The sequence below is a fragment of the Homarus americanus genome, unplaced genomic scaffold (genome assembly GCF_018991925.1).
Source record: "Homarus americanus isolate GMGI-L3 unplaced genomic scaffold, GMGI_Hamer_2.0 scaffold39675, whole genome shotgun sequence".
In the NCBI taxonomy this organism is placed as follows: Eukaryota; Metazoa; Arthropoda; class Malacostraca; order Decapoda; family Nephropidae; genus Homarus; species Homarus americanus.
The window spans coordinates 14118016-14141800 of NW_024736071.1; the positions used below are offsets into that span (position 1 = coordinate 14118016).

Genomic DNA, 23785 nt, shown 5'->3' on the forward strand with positions numbered 1-23785 from the left:
CTGGAACTTCTGAGAAAATGTTTCCGTTTCCCAGGAAATTCCGAGGATGAGGGATTTTTTCCGGCTTTTAGAAAGTCGTTACCCAGAAATCTCTCATTCCCGGCAGTGCCCTAGCACCAATTGTTCCGGCTAACGGAGATATCACTGATGCCAGTTCAGTAATCAAAAACCTAACAAAATTTATATTATTTTTATCTTTATGCCAAATGGATTCTACTGTAGATTTCTCTGTTGATTATTTTGAATATGATGATGTATAAAATTGTGAAGTAAGTATAAACAGTGCAGTATTTAGGCAAATCTAAGTTTTTTATAATATTTGTAGATGCTAAGTCCTTGTTTACTGGCTGGTACTTTCTGGTAAGAACTTAGATAGAATTTTTATGTACAGTATACTGTACTTGATTTTGTGAGTACAGTACTGTGTTATTGTTTTCTCGATTATCTTTCAGCATCTTAATGTTTATATGTACAGCTCCTCCCCGACTTACGACCTACCCGATCTACGTCCACCCGCACTTACGACCTGCTCAGTCCATAACGACCATCCGCACATACGACCGCGCAGTTGGGACCAGAAATTTTTTCAAATGACGAGCGCATTTTCTATACCGAAACGTTTCCGTCCCATACGAGAGCGTGGCTTAGGTCGCTGCGTGGGTACAGCACCCATGCAGTAGAGCACTTAGTTGGTGTTTGGCTGTCGTATCCGCAATTGATCGCGCTGTGTACTGACATTATTTTCGTCTTTAATTGACTTTATAATGACTGGAAAGCGTACAAGTGAGAGTGGTGGTGGTGCTCAGAAGAAAAGGAGACAGTCAATTACTTTTGATACGAAAATGAAGATAATAATGCAGTATGAAAATGGAAAAACTGTAGCAACAATTTCACGCGACCTAGGGTTTTCGCACTCGACCATATCCACTATTCTGAAAGACAAGGAACGTATCCGTGATGTAGTGAAAGGATCAGCACCTATAAAGGGAACTATAAATACGAAGAAAAGACAAGGTCCCATTCACGAGATGGAAAAATTATTGGTGATGATATGGATGGAAGACCAGATACAGAAGTGTGTACCCTTAAGCCTTCTTACCTTACAGGCTAAGGCAAGAAGCCTGTTCGAATGCCTGAAGGAGCAGGCAGGAGATGAGTGCGACCAAACCTTCACAGCAAGTCATGGGTGGTTAAACAGATTTAAGAACTGCTACAGTTTACATAATGTTTAGGTGAGTGGAGAGGCAGCTAGTGCTGATGTTGGTGCTGCCGAAGCTTTCAAGGAGGAGCAAGATCGTGTGATCGTAGAAGGAAATTATTTGCCTGAGCAAATATTCAATGTGGATGAAACTGGATTATTGTGGAAGCGCATGCCTGAACGGACATACATCCACAAAGAGGCGAAAACAATGCCAGGATTCAAGGACAGAATTACACTTCTGTAGGGGGGGAATGTTGCTGGTTTCAAGATCAAGCCCTTCATGATCTATCATTCAGAGAACCCCGGGGCTTTTAAACATGTCAGTAAGCACACACTGCCAGTGTTTTATCGCAGTAACAAGAAAGCCTGGATGACCCTAGTACTGTTTGAGGATTGGTTAATGAATTGTTTCATTCCTTGAGCCAAGGAGTAGTGTCTGCAACAAGGGATTGCATCCAAGATTTTGCTGATTTTGGATAATGCTCCGAGACACCCACCACACCTGGACGACATGCACCCTGATGTTAAGGTAGTGTACATTCCACCTAACACTACCTCTATCATCCAACCCATGGATCAAGGTGCTATTGCAGCTTTTAAAGCAAATTATTTACATACGACCTTCGCTCAGGCTGTTGCTGCTACTGAAGGTGAGAAAACGCTTAGACAGTTTTGGAAGGAGTACAACATTTTGACATGTATAAAGAACATTATTGCAGCATGGGATGAAATTACACAACAGTGCATGAATGGAATATGGAAGAAAATACTGAAAAGATATATGAACAGTTTCAGAGGATTTAATGAAAATTAAGTTATTTCTGAGATTAGTAACAAGATAGTGGTAAACAGCTTCAGTTAGAAATTGATAATGAAGATGTTGAACAGTTGGTTGAAAGTGTAACAGAAGAGCTAAGTAACGAGGATCTTATCGAACTGGTAGCACACAAAAATGCAGAGGAAGAAGCAAGTCAAAATGTAGAAGGATCTACACCCCCAAAAATTTTTCAGTGAAGCAAATGGCAGAGGCATTTGCTACAATTAATAAGGGGAGTCAAATGTTTGACAATGGGTCAAAATTATGACCGTTTTGTCAAAGTTGACAGAATGGTCCAAGATGCACTTGCTTGCTGCAGGGAAATTTATAATGAAAAGAAAAAGCAAACTATTTTAAGAAGTTCCCCATTGTGGTCTCCTCATGCCCCCACCAGTGCTGCCTCTTCACTCCCTAAAGATGATCCAATACCTTCAACCATCAAGTTTCCCCTGTACATAAACCTGTCTGAAGAAAGCGACATTGATGACCCACCCAGCCCTGTCTCCTCCTCTGCTTCATCCAATTAATATAGTCTCTATGTATCCCGTAAATAGAAAATTATGGGGCCCCATGTGCATTCAGCTGACTACATTAAAGGTAAGTGCTCAGTCACACTGCATCCATTCTTCATTATTGATTACTTTTACTGTACAGTACTGTATTTCGTTTTAAATTTTTTTTTTTTTTCATTTCCGACTTAAGACCATTCTGCCTTACGACCTGGATTTGGGCCCCTAATCCCGTCGTAAGTCGGGGAGGAGCTGTACTGTATTCATGTATTATGGTGAAGACCAGAAAATGGAAAGTAACATTTAATTTGAGTCACATTTTCAGATTGCATAACATTACAATTGTTCATGTTCTTCATTTTTTTAAGAGGGGGTGGGGAGCAACCCTTGGCTAACGTATCACAGGTTCATGCCTAGAGCACATACCTATCATAAAAAGCTGCAAAGAACTTCCTTGGGGGAGATGTTGATGATACTGTATAGCAGTAAATTATGTTAATTGTTTATGTATTTTTTATCTTATACAGTGGTCCCTCGGTTAACGAATGCCTCGGTTAACAAAATTTCGGTTAACGAATTACCTTCCATAAGAATCTTCAATTCGGTTAACGAACAAAAATTTTATTAACGAAATCCTTTCGAAAATCATGTTTTGTTGTGAGCATCAGCTGGTCAGCTGATGGCCCAGTCTGCCAATTCAGTAATCTGTTCTATGTTTAAATTCGTTTCGAGTGGAGCAAATGTCAAGAAAGTTAAGCTCGTAAATATTTTTGAATGTTTTATATTAAAATTATTAGTCATTTTAACATTTATTTAACATATTCATAATATTATATGCAGTACAGGTTCATTCTGGCTTTGTTTACTGTCAAGAGAGCAGCCATTTTGTTGGTGTCTTGAATATTTTGCATTTTTCATTGAAATTATTGGTCATTCTGAACTTTAGTTAACATATTGATAATATATAGCATAGTGCAGTGTTGATTTAAATAAAATAATCTTGAATTACACCTAGTGAACTTAAAATTTTATTGGTGAAATGACTGCATCAAGCATTGGTCCCCTGAAAGGTGATTTCTTCTCCATCCCCACTTCCTTCTCTTCTCCCTTCTCCTCCACCCCCACTTCTAATTCCCATCATCATCATCAACCAGGAGCCTTCTACAGTACATACACACCTCAAAGTAAATGTAATTTTCTGCATTTTTTTTTAACTTTGTATTATACTTTTTGGTGAGCTGGAACCCATTGAAACAATGGCAGTTGATAGGCATATAGCCAAAACAACCAACCAGGTGTAGGGGATCTGTCATATGGACTTAACTTTCCCTTAGTTATCTATGCCTTTACTTGAGATTCTGGGGAGGAATGCAAGTGAGTTTTTGGCAGGTAATGTGTCATTAGGGTTGATAAGGCATCTCTGGTTTCAGTGAGGGAAGGCCCCTGGTATGACAACCTAAGATAAGAGGGTGCATGGCATGCTCACCAGCAGTAACACTAAACGAGGCTGTTACTTGATCGCTTCCACCTCTCACCACTACAGTTCTTAAAAAAAAAAATCACTATTAATTGATAAAAATAAATAAAATTGAAGTGTTGGGGAGAATGTGACTTGCTCAACCTGTAATATGTTTATGAGAGTAAAAATAGATGTGAGGTGATAAAGTGATAGTAGCAATGGTGATTTACCACTGCTCCACACTCAGCCTATGATGGATCGATTGGCAAGTCACAGACAAATTATTGGTTTGTTCGTGACTGGCTACAACGTGTCATAAATTGCAAGAGGGGTTGGAGTCACTGTGAGACGTTGGTTAACCCACTGGGAGGAGTCTGGTTGATTAAAAAAGTGGCCGCAGTGAGTATTTTTGATGGTTTGCTGGCATTTGATATATCAAAATGATTAATTTTGGTTGTGCAATGCATACAAAACATATTTGAACTCTTATTTCGTATAAATTAATAATTTTAGGCCGGGGAGATCACAATTGCCAGGTGAGGAGGAGAATGGATGGGCTATTGAGATTCTCTATGACTTGTGTTGGTAAATATTAAAAATAAATGTGATTTCACCCTTGTAATCAATATTTTTCATCATATCAACGTTATTATAAATATCTAATTGACAATGTTTAAAATCTGAACCACAAACTGAAAAAAATGACAAATAAGGAAATGGATGGCACATTATAATAATCATAAAATAGAGGTCCTCATCTAATACTCTTTCAAGCATGTAAACCTAAGATAATATAGTGGAAAAAAATTATATCTATCCTTCCCTCCCTTCATTCATGAATTTCCTGCTTTCTTCAATCCCCTCCCTCTGTAATGAGCAATTTTCATTGCATACCACCCTCCCACTTCCTCCCCCCCCAACAAATGGCCCTTCCCCAAGTCGACCATTCTTTCTCTCCACCTTACATGACAATGGCCAGGCACAGGGGTTAGGTGGTGGAGTGGATAATTTCTTTTGACCACAACTGTACTTGACGGTGAGTTACTGAGCAATTAACCCTTGATAACTCAGAATATATGGAGCTCTAACCATTCTGAGTTATCAGATCTGAATTATCAAGGCACTGCCCTCCCACCACATTACCTAACTTTTTGGCCAAAATAACCTACCATAATCAGAAACCTTGCACAGAAATTTGCACTTACAGGACTGTAGGCAAAGGATGAGGATAATTAAAGCTTGTGGTGCCATGTGGTAAGTGTTAGATGTGATGGGGGGCTCACTGCACTAGAGTACAGTATATACAGTACAATTCTGTATTGTAAGCACTTACAGCAACAAGTTTACTAGTGAATACATTGGAGGTGTTGACTGAACCAGTGTGAGAGAGAAAAAGACACCAGAGTTAGCACTCAGAGCAGTTGTTTTTCAACCCTAAATGTTGGGTAGACATGAAATTTTCCTCATTTTCCCCCATCTGTCACATGCACACAGAATGTGCAAAAAAAAAAAAACAGTTTTTGTGATATAGCTCGAATGCGATGATCAGCAATGCTACCTAGGTATGTTAATTCCTAGCCAATTCGCCAGGCCAACATACAGGCAATTAAAACATCTAATAATTACTTAATAAGTAATATTAGGAGGACATGTCGCTAGCTGGAATTTAATTGCTATTTTGAAAGTCCCTCCTTCAACCAGCCTCCATGCGCACTGCGAAGCTCATCTCTTGCCTCAGAGAGAGCAGTAATTAAAAGTCAACTCTCGAGGGGTGGAGATGGGTGGGCTATGGACGTCGCATTCCAGCTATATCACAAAAACTGGTTTTTAGAAAAAAAACGGCTTTTTGTTCAATGCTCTGAATGCGACGCTCAGCAAGAATACCCGAGTAGGAGGTGGAGAGGGAGGTGACTTTGCATACAAGGCTCCGCTGACTTAGGTCCTGATTATATTATAAATTATTTTGAAAATTTCCAAAATTAAGAACATTTACCGGAAGGTAAAATGTTAATTTACTCAAAAAGGATACTCACTTTATTCTAATGGGGAAGAAGGTCCTGGTAGTGGAGATTGAATAGATGGGGGAGGGGAACCCAGCACCACCACATTTGAAGCATCTCTCAGAGATAGATGAAGATAGTTGTCTTTGAAAGTTTTTGAAGATCTCCAAAAACCCATTTCCTTGATCTGACTGAGACTCTTGTGCCGCAGAAAGGCCACAGACCCTGCATATTTCCTAGTGTCATGTGCCAAAAATTTCTTGCCAGGGTCTGCTTGATTCACTTATTGAGATAAGGATTTTGTCAATTGACTAGGAGATAATTTCTTACCATCCCTTGATGAGAAAACATAAGGGCCTCGATTAGGGAATCTGGTTAACCATTCCTGAAGATTTTTAACTGGACACAATATGCGAGGAACCCCCGTTTCATCCATTAGACGTTTTATCCTAATAGGTTGAGCTTGGAAACCTTCCCTTTCATTTTTCTTAGGATCTCCGTAGGAAAAGGATAACATCCTCGTCAGAAAATACCAATACTGATGGATTATTGGAAATTTAAATCAGTTCACTGATTCTCATACCCGTTGCTATTGCTAGAAGGAAAGCTGCCTTCTGGAGTAATTTATCCCTGTTCAGATTTATATTGTAATTAGGCCCCATAAGAAGATTAGTAACTTTTTCCAGAGACCAAGGTGGGATTCCCTTAGCCCAAGGGGGTCTCTGAATGAAAAAGGACGATCTTAGCATTTGATAAAGCCTTGGGTTCAAGGTAATATTAAAATCCCAAGCCGGAGGGTCAACCAACGCTGATTTATAAGATGCAATTGTCGATCCTTGAAGGCCTTTAACTCTGAACAGAAATTCTAAAAATTCTAACACAACTGTTACCGATAATGAATCTGGAGTTGTTAACTTGATAAATTGTTGAAAAAGATTCCAAGCTTTCTCATATTGAATAGAAGTTTGGGGTCTATGACCTGCTAATACTTGATTAGCTATATTGGAATTACCCAACAACCAATTTAAACTTTTTTTTGAGAAACTCCAAGCGTGAAGTGCCAAGGATATCTCGAACTGAGAATGTAGTACTGTACCTGGTCTAGACATCCTTGTTGCAATTGTAGAGGATTCGGGCACCAGTCCAGTAGATCCAGGCACCAAGGTTGTAGGATCCAATATGGTGGAATTAAGAGGACTTTGCCTCGGAAGGATCTGAGTTTGTGAACCACTTTGGGCAATATTTTCACAGGTGGGAATAGATAGATTGAATTCCAAAGGTTCCAATCTAAGAGGAGGGCATTTCCTAAAAGATTTGACCTTTCCAGAGATGCATAAATGGGCATCTTGTGATTTGTTAGGGAGGCAAACAGATCTATCTGTGGAGTTCCAAACTTCTTCACTAGACTCTTGAACTCCAATACCTTTAGGGACCATTCTGTTTCTGTCGATACTGGCCGGAGACGGGACAGCGCATCTGCCCAATTGTTTTGCACTCCCGGTATATAAGTTGCTTTGAGGTAAAGTGTTTGTGTTGCACAAATACTGAAAAATTTTTCTGATAGTTGTAGAAGGGGCCAAGACCTTGTTGACCCTTGATGATTGAGACAAACCACTGCCGTTTGTAAATTTGGGTTTGCCGACAAAAAGAATAGGACCACTGTTAATTCTTTTATATTTATGTGTTTGTCCCAAAGGAAGTTGCTCCACCTTCCTTGATTGAATTCCCCTGTTGAAGAATGGTATCCCCATCCCATTTTGGACGCATCCGTATAAACGACCAAATCTGTTTGAGGTGGAACCCAGGGAGAGGGACCGATTAGATTGTCCCAGTTTGTCCACCATGACAGATGATTCTTTATCTGAATAGGGAGAGAAGAAGCAACTTTTCTGTTTCTGCGAAGCAACTTTTCTGTTTCTGCGAATCAACTTCGAGCCCAGATGAGATTGTTGCTTTTTCCTTAACTTTCCCAATGGAACCACTATTGTGGCAAAATTCAACAGATCCCAGAAGTTTTTCCCAATCGTGCCACGAAACCTTGTGCTTTACACAAAAGGCTTCTACTTTGTTTATCAAATCTGTTACTTTTGTTCCTGGTAAACTGGCTGACTGTTGATTTGTATCCTAGTGGAGACCTAACCAATCCAACTTTTGATATGGTATTAAGTTTGATTTGACCTGGTTTATCTTTAAACAAAGGTTTTGAAATAGTACTAGTGTACGTTGGGTCGCCCTTTGATAATCTTTGAAAGAGTTTCCCATTATCAGCCAATCATCTAGATAAGCAAAGGTTCTTATGCCCTCCTTTGCAAGGATCTTTCTGGGAATATTTGCCAGTTTTGTAAAGACTTTTGGTGCAATTGTCAGACCGAATGGCATCACTGTGAATTGATAACTTAATTCCCCTACTTTTAACACCAGAAATTTTCTGTACCTGGGAGCAACAGGAACGTGATAATAGGTATCTTCGAGATCCACTTTTGAGATCCAAGCATTGGGCGGAAGTGGATGCCTCAGATGGTCGTAAGTGAGCATCTTGAAACTTCTTTTGGGAATAAATTTGTTTAGGATTGAAAGATCCAAAATCCATCTTAATTTGTCACTGCCTTTCTTGGGGACTGGGAATAGGCGAGACATGAAACATTTCTCTGACTGCAACGGTTCTTTGACACCTCTGTTTATTAGTTGACTTACAAATTTTGTAAGTAATGGGGTTGGTTTTTTACCCTTCTTTGGGGATGCTAGGGGAGGGCACCTCAACCAAGTCCATGTGAGACCCCCTTTGATTGTTTTGTAAGCCCATATGGAAGAAGTCCATCTGTTCTCCCAACCCCCTAGACGACCCAGCTCTCTGGCTTCATTGGAAGGGGGAAGTTGCTGAGGTGGTGGAATAAGGTCTCCTTCCATTTCTGAACAAATGGCCACCTCTATTACTTCTTTGATTATTTCCTCCTCTAAAATTTCCCCTTGGTTGATAACTGACCCGGGCAGCTGGTCCTGTTCCCCTGTAAAACCTTCCTCTCCTAGGTTTCCGAAAGGTCTGAGGACTCCTGGGGACATTAATATTAATACAGTCGACCCTCGTTAATTCGGACCCCTTTAATCTGGATTTCGGATAATTCGGACAAAATCTGAACAAACTTTTTTTCTTTTTTTTTTCTTTTTTTTTCTTTTTTAAGATTTGTAGGAATATTACCTATGCGGACCTTAAGCTAAAATGCTGGTCCACCCACTGCTGGGATAAAACACCAGCGTCTTTTTGGTCAAATGTAAAATCTCCACCACTAGTGTGGGGGGGGGATGCAACTTTTAGCTTCAGACATGAAAAATATTTACCATTTACTGCCAGTAAACAATGGAAACGTAAAATTTGTACCAATTAGTAATGAAAAGTTGTGCAGTTCCTTCAGCAAATGAAGCTCACCAACTTACAATAGGCTAAATTACCTTACAACGTGTTTTCAGTAGTCTATGTTGAAGTTCTTAGCACAGGCTAACTTATCATATCATATACGGTATCACAGTTCTCATTGATCTACAAAAAATACCGGTAATAAAAACCTTTTTGATATTTCACACTTAATATAATACCCGGTAATCTACTGTACTTCAACCTCCTGAAACGTGATGTATTTTAATGTAAAATAGGATAAAATACATGACGAAAACAAAAGACTTTACCGAACCTTCCGATGTTCTAGAGAAGTTACTCGTTTTTTTAATAGTTTTTGGTTAAAATACTGTTATATTACAATGGTATTCTATTTATACTGTGCTTGATATAATGCATTCACGGAAATGTAATATTTTTGCTGAAATGACGAACGTTTTACAGTGGAAAGTGGGATAAAATCGTGACGAAAACAATGACTTTCGCTTTCTTTCGTTCAAAAGATGTTACCGTAATCGCTTTTCGATTGGTTTTCAGTTAAAAAACTGTTGTATTGCAATAATATTCTATCCTAATTGACTTGAATAAATACTATGATACCATAGTTCTGAATATTTTCATTAAAATTCATCCAAATCATTTTCCTTGTCATCGTCTGCAGCACCAAACAGCTTCTCCCAGTCCTCTCCTTGAACAGGGCTAGAGGGTACGTGTTTTTCGAATCGTTTTCAGTTAAAAAACTGTTACATCACACGTATATTTTACCTAAACTGTGCCTGAATGAATATTTTCTTGGAAATAAATAGTAGTTTTGCTGAAACGTGATGTATTTCATTGTAAAATAGGATAAAATACATGACGGAAACAAAAGACTTTACCTAAGCTTCCGATATTCTTGAGATGTTATTCGTTTTTTAATAGTTTTTGGTTAAAATACTGTTATATTACAATGATATTCTATTCATACTGTGCTTGATATAATGCATTCATGGAAATGTAATATTTTTGCTGAAATTATGTACGTATTACAGTGGAAAGTGGGATAAAATCGTGACAAAAACAATGACTTTGAAATATAATGCAATATTAACCCCTAAATCGGTTAATTCGGACAATCGGCTAAAACGGACACCCTTCCCCCCCTATTAGTCCGAATTAACGAGGGTCGACTGTAGTATTCTCCAAGGATGATCTATAATTAATCAATGATTGCTCACCAAACAAAGCAGGAGAAAGAGGAGAAGAACGTATCAACAAATAAGCGCTACCACTTGAAACATTATTTGTTACTTGTTTCCTTAGCTGGACTTTCAGTCTTAGGGCTTTAAACAAATGATCTAAAAATTAGTTGTACAGGAAATATGGGATTCCTTGTAGAGCAGCAGCAAAACATTTGTCCACTTCTGAATTTTCTTCATAGTCCAGCACAAACTTAGTTGATAACTGACACATCATAATTGCAGACCAGATATCTGCTGCCAATTTCCTAATTTTAAATTCTTCAAGCAGCAGTGCAGGGGCAACTGGTTTCAAATTTTTTTCATAACTTATATCAACATATTTTGAAGCCGACAAATATTGGGAAAGATCATATAAGGAACTCTTTTCGTCATTAAATTGGAACTTCAAAAAACTAAACTTTTGAGCATTGCTGTCTGCGGGAATGAATGTTAAGTCTTTCAATAAATTAGCCCAGACTTCGTCTATTTCAGAGATCATCTTTGGGCAAATATCAGGCCAAGAAAGTGTAGTATCACCCTCCAAAAACAAAGAACGATGACCCAAAGTCGCTTGTCCTTCCTCTCTCTTTGTAGTTGCTGAGATATCAGGAAGCTTAGAGACATTCTCATAAAATATCTTGAATAATGAATCCACAGATTCAGATGGATTAGTGAACAAAGAAGAGTTTGCTCTTACCAATGTTATCCATGGCCTGTTAGAATCAACCTTACACTCCATATTATCCAGCAGCTGCGTGTCAGTCGACAGCAGCCTGTTTCCACTCGCAGTCACCAACACTTTTGCCCCAGTTGGAAGTGGTTGCCAAGATGTGGATAGGATGAAGTCAGTCTCAACAGGTTCTTCCTGCTCAAGAGACTGGATACTATGATTAGACCCAGGCTCATCGTCCTGATCCTGGAATCCACTGAAATCAGATTGAGTAGATAGAGGTTTCTGTGGACTTCCTACTGCCTCACAGTCTGGAGGGTCCAATAACTTATTTTTCTTAGCCGGAGCAGTCTTGTCTAAGTGGGAAGTAAGTCTCTTACTTAACACCAATAATCCTAAACTTTCTGCCAACTTGGGATCTTTCCATTGTTGTACATTCAAAAATTTACTCTTCAAGGCCTTATTTCACCTATTTTTAATTTGTAATTGCAATAAATCTTTCTTATCACCTGTAGCTTGATGAAATTGAAAAATTTGATCATAACAAACTGCACAATCCATTGGTGAAAATAAGTTATTTGAGACACAGCTGCCATGAAGTATGCAAGCCACATGAGGATCAATCTTAGTAATCCAAGTGGCTGTACATTTTTTATAATTACATGTAGTATGGCTCCCTTGGGTCTTGGGTGAATTCAAATTCTCTACTGACAGACAATTCCTTGAATGTAGTGCCTGAGCTGAACTTTCTAGTACTTGTAGCTCAGCACTCAATAGTATCTCCTCAGGGACAGTTCCATAGGCTTGGAGTCCTGACCTTCATCCTTCAGTTGCACATCACTCATCTGAACTAGGAGGATACCATGAGTTACATTATATCATTATAACACAAAGTAATGATAATAATTAATAAGGGAGAAAGCATTTTCTCCCAAACTTAATCAATATGACTCATAAATGTTATATTATTCGTAAGTTAGTGTTATACAAGTCACTCCTATGACCAATATAAACAATAACTCACTATTTCGTATCTGTCTCCCGACTCTTATATCAAGTTTCCCTTAGCTCAATGAAACTTTATTATTTAAATTTGTTTTTATAAAATAATTTCATTCAGAACATTTATTGAGAGGAATCATCAACATCTTTATTTGTTGCCATCAGGGACACAGACATTATCCCCAAGTAAACACTTAAGGGAAAATTCTTATGTGTGCACTATCACCCGGCAGGGTTGACAGTGCTGAGACCCTAACATAGCGCTCTATTGGCAGCAAAGTTCACTGTTACTCTAGCAATATTTATTGGGTTGAGAATTCCACCCTGAATTGGTCTCATATAACCCATAGAAGGTGTAAAGTCCATTTCAACATAACTCTAGATTGCTAGTAAGACCGGAAGGTCAACATTCCGGAAGGAACGCTAAGTCTAGCAGCCTTGCTAAAGTTCGCTTGAACCCACTACTGAGGACATCAAAGATATGAAGAGACAAACTCAACTCTGGCCTTTTTGCTGAGAACAAATAGAAACCCAAGGGCGGAAGCCCAAAGGTTTTGTGAATGTACATAAGAGTAGGGAGAGAGACAGTCATTGTATTCATATTAGCACATGAATAATTGGGACAGAGATCGTAACCAATATACATATATATGTATACAGTATATATAAATAGATATATTCACATCTTTTCTTTTAGTGAAGACGAGCCCGGGAGGGCGCAGCGACATTCACTGAGTGACTTAAAGGCAAGGGATAGTCACAATGATCTAAACGACTCACAAAGAAAATGTGTTTTGGTCACCATGCTGACCCAAAGTCGTATAAGAAAATGTCCCAAATACAATAACTGAGAGACATAACAAAATAAAAGTCACTCTACTTCATCACTGTGCTATTAAGTACAAATACCATATATAATATCCATGCACAGGTGAGTATTTCAGCAATTAAAACACAAATTCGTGAAGCTTCCCTTTGTGTGTATTATAGCTGAATCACCAGGCAAGAGATGAGCTTCGCAGTGCGCATGGAGGCTGGTTGAAGGAGGGACTTTCAAAATAGCCATTAAATTCCAGCTAGCGACGTGTCCTCCTAACATTACTTATTAAGTAATTATTAGATGTTTTAATTGCCTGTATGTTGGCCTGGCGAATTGGCTAGGAATTAACATACCTAGGAAGCATTGCTCATCGTCGCATTCAGAGCATTGAACAACTAATATATATATATATATATATATATATATATATATATATATATATATATATATATATATATATATATATATATATATATATATATATATATATATATATATATATATATATATATATACATATATATATATATATATATATATATATATATATATATATATATATATATATATTGGATATTCAGCTCTGAATGTGACGATGAACTAATAACTCTAGTATGATGCTGAAACCAATCCGTTCAGAAGATTAAGTTTGTTAACTTGAAACCATTGTTTCCAATGGGTTTTGGGTAATTGGTTCCAGCTCACCGAAAATTTCCTAAATTCAACATTGCACAATACCTGACCATTGTGGACCTGGTCTCACCCTTCTCTGTATATATACACCTATATTTGTATTTCTCTCTCTAGTCTGTATTCACCCCTGAAGATGTGAATTACACGAAAGCACTTAGGAACTTCGTGTTTTCTTCTTTCCTTGTAGTTATCAGCATATACCTAGATCCACTTGGCCTTGCGTACAGTGATTTACTTGCATATATATATATATATATATATATATATATATATATATATATATATATATATATATATATATATATATATATATATATATATATATATATATATATATATATATATATATATATATATATATATACAGTGGTGTTGTTACCCCTTACTTGGCGAGTCAATTGAACCCAGAGGGTCCCGCGTTAAGTGAAAACCGCGTTAAGTGAATAACAGAACATATGGGATTAATTCCAATAGAACCCAGCCCGACCCCCAAACTCCACTTTTTGACGACAAATAACTATGTTGTAGTAAAAATAACATCTTAATTTTATGATGGTACATGCACACAATTAATACTTAAGAGAAATAGAGAAATACAGTCGCCAAGTTAATGTCCATTCAAATAATGGACTCAACTCCATATCCCCTCTCACACTACCCAAATTTTAGCCAGCTAACAGATGGTCGGTCGGTCCCTCCCTCCCCCCCCCCACCCCCCACCAACCATCCCAAGGAGATGTGTGGGATAACCTCAAACTAAAGTTAGGAAAATATAATTGACATTGCTGGATTCCTTGTAAGACCAGGAATATTTTGAATATAAATGTCATATATTTTGGACAAAAGATAACATACTTACTCAGATTAAACATTTTATCTAAAAATTGTATGTTCAATGCAAAAAATATGTTGTTTATATTCAAAATGATCACCAAATTATAAGAATTCCAGCAATGTAAACTATATTCTGGCTGGGTAATTTGTATGAATTTTATGAGCTAAAACAAATATCTTCAGTTAATAAAAAAAAAAAAATATTCTTCAACACTATCTGTCAATCAAAGTACCCCACCTTGCCTTCCCCCCCTCTTCCAACCACGTGGTCAGTCCCAACCCTCCCCCCACCCCCACCAATCCTCCATTCAAGAGTTTTTAACATTTAGTATTAAATAATACCTCAGATTAAAGTTAGGATAATATAATTGACATTGCTGGATTCCTTGTAAGACCAGGAATATTTTGAATATAAATGTCATATATTTTGGACAAAAGATAACATAGTTACCTAGAGAAAAATTTTTATCTAAAAATTGTATGTTTAATGCAAAATATATGTTGTTTATATTCAAAATGATCACCAAATTATAAGAATTCCAGCAATGTAAATTATATTCTGACCTGGTAATTTGTATGAATTTTATGAGCTAAAACATATTTGAGTTAAAAATAATTTCAGGGTAACAGATGGTCGTCGGTTGTCCTCCTCCCCCACCACCGTCCAAGGAGTGTGTGGGATAACCCTAAATTTTAATAAATACCTCAAACTAGTTAGATAATATAATTGAATTGTGGTTCGAAGACAGGAATATTTGAATATAAATGTTATATTTGGACGAATAACATACTTACTCAGATTAAACATTTTATCTAAAATTGTATGTTTAATGAAAAATATGTTGTTTATATTCAAAATGATCACCAATTATAAGAATTCAGCAATGTAACTATATTTGGCTGGGTATTTGTATGAATTTTATGAGCTAAAACAGGCAGTGGCAGGGTGGCGGATTGGGGGTGGGTGCGAATCTAAAAATAGCTCTCGAGCCGACACTCACCGCGTTGCTTGGAAAAATCGCGTTAAGTGAAAGTTCAGCTTTTGGCAAGGCACAGTGTATATGCGTAGCGTTAAGTGAAAGCGGCGTTAAGCGGTATATGTATATATATATATATATATATATATATATATATATATATATATATATATATATATATATATATATATATATATATATATATATATATATATATATATAATCAACACTCAACCAGGATTGAACCCACGGCAAAGCCTGATTGACGGGGAGCTACGCTGGACCACGGGATACTAAAGCAGTCCAGCGTTGGCGTCGAGACTGCGTTTGTACCTGGGATTGATGATGTGTTTTTGGGCTAATGAAATATATATATATATATATATATATATATATATATATATATATATATATATATATATATATATATATATATATATATATATATATATATATATATATATATATATATATATATATATATATATATATATATATATATATATATATATATATATTAATATATATATATATATATATATATATATATATATATATATATATATATATATATATATATATATATATATATATATATATATATATATATATATATATATATATATATATATATATATATATATATATATATATATATATATATATATATATATATATATATATATATATATATATATATATATATATATATATATATATATATATATATTTCATTGTTTTTTCACTTAACGTTAAGATATTGTGTGCCTTGCCAAAGTGAACTTTCATAACGGATTTTTTCACATATACGCCGTGAGTGTCGAGACTTATTTTAGATTTGCCCCACCCGCCACCCTGCCTGACTGCCTGTTTTAGCTCATAAATTCATACAAATTACCAGGCCAGAATATAATTTACATTTGGAATTCTTATAATTTGGTGATCATTGTGAAATATAAACATCATATATTTTGTTTAAACTTACAATTTTTAGATAAAAAATTTTTCTCTAGGTAACTATGGTATCTTTTGTGCAAAATATATGACATTTATATTCAAAATATTCCTGGTCTTACAAGGAATCCAGCAATGTAATTATATTATCTAACTTTAGTTTGAGGTATTATTTATTAAAATTTAGTGGTTATCCCACACATCTCCTTGGGATGGTTGGTGGGGGGTGGGGGGGAGGGAGGGACCAACCGACCATCTGTTACCCTGTGAAGAATTATTATTTTTTTTTATTAACTGAAGATATTTGTTTTAGCTCATAAAATTCATACAAATTACCCGGTCAGAATATAATTTTCATTGCTGGAATTCTTATAATTTGGTGATCATTTTGAATATAAACATCATAGATTTTGCTTTAAACTTACAATTTTTAGATAAAAATTTTTCTCAAGGTAACTATGGTGTCTTTTGTGCAAAATATATGACATTTATATTCAAAATATTCCTGGTCTTACAAGGAATCCAGCAATGTCAATTATATTATCCTAACTTTAATCTGAGGTATTATTTAATACTAAATGTTAAAAACTCTGGAAGGGAGGATTGGTGGGGGGTGGGGGGAGGGTTGGGACTGACCGCGCGGTTGGAAGAGGGGGGGAGGCAAGGTGGGGTACTTTGATTGACAGATAGTGTCGTGAAGATTATTTTTTTTTTATTAACTGAAGATATTTGTTTTAGCTCATAAAATTCATACAAATTACCCCGCCAGAATATAATTTACATTGCTGGAATTCTTATAATTTGGTGATCATTTTGAATATAAACATCATATATTTTGCTTTAAACTTACAATTTTTAGATAAAAATTTTTCTCTAGGTAACTATGTTATCTTTTGTGCAAAATATATTACATTTATATTCAAAATATTCCTGGTCTTACAAGGAATCCAGCAATGTCAATTATATTTTCCTAACTTTAGTTTGAGGTTATCCCACACATCTCCTTGGGACGGTTGGTGGGGGGTGGGGGGGGGGAGGGAGGGACCGACCGACCATCTGTTAGCTGGCTGTGTACTGTAGTGTGAGAGGGGAGGGAGTTGAGTCCATTATTTGAATGGACATTAACTTGGCGACTGTATTTCTCTTAAGTATTAATTGTGTGCATGTACCATCATAAAATTAAGATGTTATTTTTACTACAACATAGGTATGTGCCTTCAAAAAGTGGAGTTTGGGGGTCGGGCCGGTTTCTATTGGAATTAATCCCATATGTTCTGTTGTTCACTTAACGATTAATTTCACTTAATGCGGGACCCTCTGGGTTCAATTGACCGCGTTAAGTGGGGTACAACTGTATATATATATATATATATATATATATATATATATATATATATATATATATATATATATATATATATATATATATATATATATATATATATATATATATATATATATATATATATATATATATATATATATATATATATATATATATATATATATATATATATATATATATATATATATATATACACATTGGGGTGCTATAACGAATCTAATTGGTTCTAGAACCTTGTTCGTTATAGCATTCGTTCGTTATAGGATTAATCCGTTCCAGGCCCCCAAATACAACCACTTAACACTGAAAAATATAATATAAAATTGTAAAAAAGTGCATAAATATGCATCTAAACCCCTGAAATAAAGAATATCATTAATACTTGTAATAAAAAAACAATAAATTAGTAAAAAAAAAAAAAATTTTTTTTTAAATAATGTTCGTTGTAGGAGTTTCGTTCGTTATAGCATTCTCAATTTTATAGGTAAAACCGTTCGTTATAGGAATATTCGTAGTAGAATCCGTTCGTTATAGCATACCCCACTGTATAAGGTAAAATATATAATTTTTTTTTTACATGCACGGGAGTTATTGCATAGAGTGGGGAAGGGGAAGGAGAGCGGCATGGGAGAGCAACCTTCTACAATAGCAGAAGAATATGAAATAAGGATCCAAGCAGCTAGACCACCCACTCACCTGGCATGTGGGGTTGGTTGGAGTATGATGCAGTCTCTCAGAAATTTTTTCCCAGGCCAAGAACGGAGTGGTTTGGAGAGGTTTTCACAGAATTTTTCTAGAAAATGACCCTGATTTTCACCTTCAAAAACTCTTTCACAGACCCGGCTACAGTATTGGAGAGTTTCGAGGACCGGGGATTTGATTAACAGAGATTTCTTCAAGACCTAATTTATGTTTTTCTATTTCTTTTATATTTCATTTGATATTGAAACTTGGCAGTTGTGAGTTATCATTATTTTTGTGACTACTCTTTGGTTCATTAGGGTACAATTTCCCTAGCTGATTCAACTACAGGTACCTGTACAGTATAGTACAGTACAGTACTGTATCTTCAAAGCCTATTCTACTTCTGATTCTGACTTTTAGTCAGAGAGAGGAAAAAGATGAGTTTTTCCGTTGCCCTTAATTATATAAATCACAATTTTGTATCAACTTAAGGACATATTCTCTTTGTTTGAACTGCCTTGAAATTTGAGTGGTTAGCATGTTGGTATGTACTCTTTTTTTTAGTAGTCCATGTTTGATCCCTGGGTACAATATAGTGATAACCCTTGTCAACTGTTTGGTCAAAGATCTCAATTTTTTTAGGTTATTGGGTGTAGGTACTAGTGGTGTCACAACTGGAAGTCACTGCAATGTTATTGTTGTTGTTGATTTTTTTTATTAAGTTAACCTGCTTTAGTCTAGGAGAAAAATTTTTGAGAAGTTCATTCAAGGAAGACATCGATGTACAGTACTTTAGTTTGCAATTACTACTATAATAAATCAGTACTTCAGGACTCCATGGCCATGGGTAGCATAAGGTTAATTCTCTTCTTTCTCACTATAGAACTGGCTTTAGATTGGTTTAGTAAAATTTTTCCATATGGGTGTAAAGTGAGCATAGCATTTGCAGCTTTATTGTTAACCCTACTTCCCTTTCCTTGGTTGGATAAGTAAACAATGTTGCTCATTCCAGATAATGTATATTGTTAATGTACAGTACTGTACTTGTTTTGACTTAAGCCTACGATCCCATTTTGTAAGAAGAGATAGGATCACGCTTCCCTCATTCCTCCCTTTGAATGTTAAGGTGAATTGGATCTGGAATGGTAGTTGTGATGACAACATCTTGTTGCCAACATTAATAAAAGAGGATTGTAGTATACATGTATGTATGTTTATTCTTGGCAGTAAAAACCCTTCAGCATTCTTCTGTTTTAGGGTACTGTACCTTCATAGCATGTGTCTCCTTTTGGAGTATGGAATGAGGATGAAGGACATTCTAATATTCAAATTGAATTGAAATTTAGATTTCATGAAAATATTTAGGATCTGTGGCTTAGGTATTCAGCCCTATACTGTACTGTACAGAGTTGCTCAATTAAATCTTTAGATCAGTTCACTGTACATTAGTATTTAGTTGTGGATAAGAAATAAGTGTCATATATAATATTTCTCCTTTATATGAAAACTTTCTTTTTGAACGCACACATGCATTATATAGAAATAGAATGGAAAGAGATAATGGTTGTTAAAGTATTGAAAGAGCTTGTGCTCTTTTCTAACTGGATTCTGTACAGTATTTGATAATTCAAAATAAGTGTGATTCTGTTGCATTCTCCATTTTTACTGTTTAATGCATGCCTTGTTTTGGTTAGAATTTTTTTTTACCTCTATTGTATATCAATAAAAATAAAAAAAAATATTCATTGCATAGATTTAATAGATTTGAAGCATTGCTAGAGATGAATGGGGAAATTTAAATAATAGTTTTGCCTTTCAAGCACTTACAGTTTTGGGGAATACAGAACATTGCTGCATATGAAAATTACCATACATTTGTTGGATAATCTATCAAGATGAAAATTAGTTTGTTTTGCAAATCAATGTAATTTGACCTACCTATTAAATTTTCTTCTTTTGAAAATCACTTGATTCTGTCTTCAGTTGTGCAAATACTTCCTCAGATTAAGTATCACCAAATCATTATTTTAGACCATGTTGTCCTAGTTTGTCAAAAATAAAATTATTACAATGAATTTTGTGCCCATGTTTACTATTTCTGAGATGAAATGAAGTGGTTAAAATGTATTTGTAGTTTTGCAAATATTCAGAGCTCCCAACCATACCAAGCCAAACATTGTTTATAGTGAATAGTACAGTATTGTAGGTGAAGGTATGGTTCTGATAGTTTTTTGTTTAGTTCTTCCTGAACCACAAGCAATAATTTGTTCTTTAAACTTGTATGTTCTTAACTCTATCCTTATTTGACTTATTTTGCTTTTCTGCATTTGAGTATTTTGTGTTAAGGAACATCACTTTTTTTATCTGTATTTTGAGAAAAGCAGACACAATAGTTTTCCACTTTTACTCTGCCCAGATCCACAGTTCTGGACCCAACGACCTGGGACCAAGAGACCAGACCAACGGAAAGGTTAAAGCCCCCCTTTATTTGTGATATGATCAGCAATTCTGAGCATTAATATGGATACTTTCCACACAAGTCATTTACCAAAGATTGTGTGCAAAAAGGTTGTTCATCACAAATTACTTACTGTAATTGTATTTGCAGTTATAGGCTTCATGTGAAGAATTTATGGACAGTTATATATTTTAATGGAAATGTAAAACCTAGATCATCACAAGGTAATAGTCACTTAAATTGTAGACCTTTTCAGAATTCTTAAGGAATGGATCCATTGTACTTTCTTGCAAGACTGTTGTATTATGCCAGATACACCATTAAGTGCTTGGCAATGGAGCATAGTCAACTTGGATAAGTAGATTAGAGGAAAAAAGTTACAGCAATCAGTGCAGTTATTTCTAATTATTATTGTATAATGGTAGGTTATTTTCATATGTATATATTTTTTTCACCGTAGTAAATGTTCATTATTGAAATGAGAATTAGATTATTAAGTTCATTTTTATTTTTTTTTAGTTTCATGTTTTCATACTTTTCTGGAGAGGGATTATGACCCCCTTGACCCTTGTTTGTGATTAAAGGATAGTGTTAGTGGTCCACCATCACTAGAAATGGGCAGATTATGACTTGCATTCACCTACAACAAGTATTATAGTTGCAACATGGTGAAATGAATGTGAATGAGGTGATTGATGATATTGTAATACAGCTTATATACAGTGACCCCTCGTTTAACTTAACGTTAACGAAATTTCGGTTAACGAACTGCCTTCCATAAGGATCTTCAATTCGGTTAACGAACAAAAATTCGGTTAACGAATTTCTTACGAACCGACCTCAACATGTTTTCGCTTGCACTGGCCGGGCAACCAGCTTTAGTATCAGTCAGCCAATACATTAATCGGTTCTAGGGCTTAAATTCCTAACTATTTTAGTAAATATCAAGAAGTTTATACTATTCAATAATTTTAAAAGTTTAATATTCAATTTTTTAGTCATTTTAACAATTATTGAACATAATTGAAGGTAAAGTGACTAGTTTAAAGCGCAGCATCTAGCCTCTTAACACAGCAAACAGGCGTTAGTCTCTCTCTGTTTACACTGGAGGTAACATCTTGCTTGAGACTCTCTTCAACTAAACGCTTTTTTCTGTGTTTCCAAGCAAATTATTGGTCATTTTGAAATATATTTTACATATTGACATTATATAATGCAGTGTAGTGTTGATTTAAAGAAAATAATCTTGAAATACACCAAGAGTACTAAAATTTTATGGGTGAAATGGTGCCATGGGGTGACTTCTCTTCCACCCCAATTCCTTCTCTTCTTCCTTCTCCTCCACCCCCATTGTAATTCCCATCATCATCATCATCATCCAGGAGCCTTCTACATACACACCTCAAAGTAAGTGAACGTTTCTACCATTTTTGTTGAATTTAGGAAATTTTCGGTGAGCTGGAACCAATTACCCAAAAACCCATTGAAACAATGGTTTCGGTTAACGAACTTTTCGGTTAACGAACGACCTTCTGGAACGGATTGAGTTCGTTAACCGAGGGGTCACTGTATTTGGAAAAGACAGTATCAGATATGTTTAAAATTAAAATGGAAAGGTTGAAAGGAAGTGAATTTGGCCAAGAATTGGTATTACCGGTATGCAGCATTTGTTTGGGCTGGTTGGAGTGGGCCAGTTGATGTAGGACACGTGAAAGGTTAAGTTGGTGAAGTAGTCTGTGAGGGTTGGCAGTCAGTCATAAGTTGGATGATGTAGTTATGAATGGGATGAAAGATGTGAAGTTGGATATAAATGATGATAAATTTACACTAAATGTAATACTGTACAGATATTAGTGTGTAGTACAGTATATTAGTTCAAGACAGTGATGAAATATGATTGCTTTTGCTTCATCTAAGATATGTGCTAAGATGATTTAAAATTAAATTGAATGTATTATTCTGTAAATTGTTTTTGCACATTGCAGTAATAAGAAAGACATTACAGTACAGTATATATCTGCTGTCTAGAGAGACAGAGGTCAAAAGTACAAGAAGTATTTTACTGGATGTGAAGGAAATATTTTTAAGATTTGCAGATAAAGTGGATGTACGGATGAGTAAAAGTGCATGAAGATATGTGTGGATGTGGATCCTCCAGTAAAAGTGAGAGTGGAGAAAGTGTGTGTGTGAAGAAGTGCAACTTGGATTGAGAGTGTTGTTGCCTGATTCCAGCAAGAGATGTTGATGAATATACTGTACTGTTCTGTACTGTATTTTGTTAAGATAAAGAGAAGGTAGTGTAGAAAGGAGCATGACTTGTCCATTTCTGTAAAGAGAGGATAAGATAGTGAATATAAGACAAGGTCAGTATAAGAGGTGGAGGTTTATCTTATCATTATTAATTGAGTGTACTGTACTTAACCAAGATACTCAAAGGAGGTGTGACTGGCAATTTGAGTACTAGTAAGATAAGGAAAATACAAGTTAAGAAGCAGTGGATAGATGTGACAAGACTTAGGAAGCTTATGAAAAACTGGTGGGTGTTGACATAACTCAATAGAAGGAAGTGAGAATACTATGAGGGTAACCACAGAGGTGTTTGATATTGTAAACAGACAATATGAAAAGAAAGGCTCAACATCAGTGTTTGAAGATTTATAAGACCTGGTGGACAATGAATATTGGATAGCTACTGAATGATGTGTTGAGGCTGTGGAAATTATTACATAATTAGGTGGAAAAAAAATATAA

At 35.7% G+C, this 23785-nt stretch overlaps 1 protein-coding gene across 2 annotated transcripts in view; it reads left to right on the forward strand.

Annotated features, from left to right (window-relative positions):
• LOC121871809 (hepatocyte growth factor-regulated tyrosine kinase substrate-like) overlaps positions 1 to 23785 on the forward strand; it is a 129577-nt gene that overhangs the window by 73732 nt on the left and 32060 nt on the right. The window contains exon 6 of one of the 2 annotated variants that reach the window (XM_042374308.1): positions 20993 to 21046. The exons of the other annotated variant lie outside the window; for it this stretch is intronic. Coding sequence (XP_042230242.1) covers positions 20993 to 21046 — 54 coding nt within the window. The remainder of the gene's footprint in view (positions 1 to 20992; positions 21047 to 23785) is intronic. 2 annotated transcript variants of the gene reach the window in all.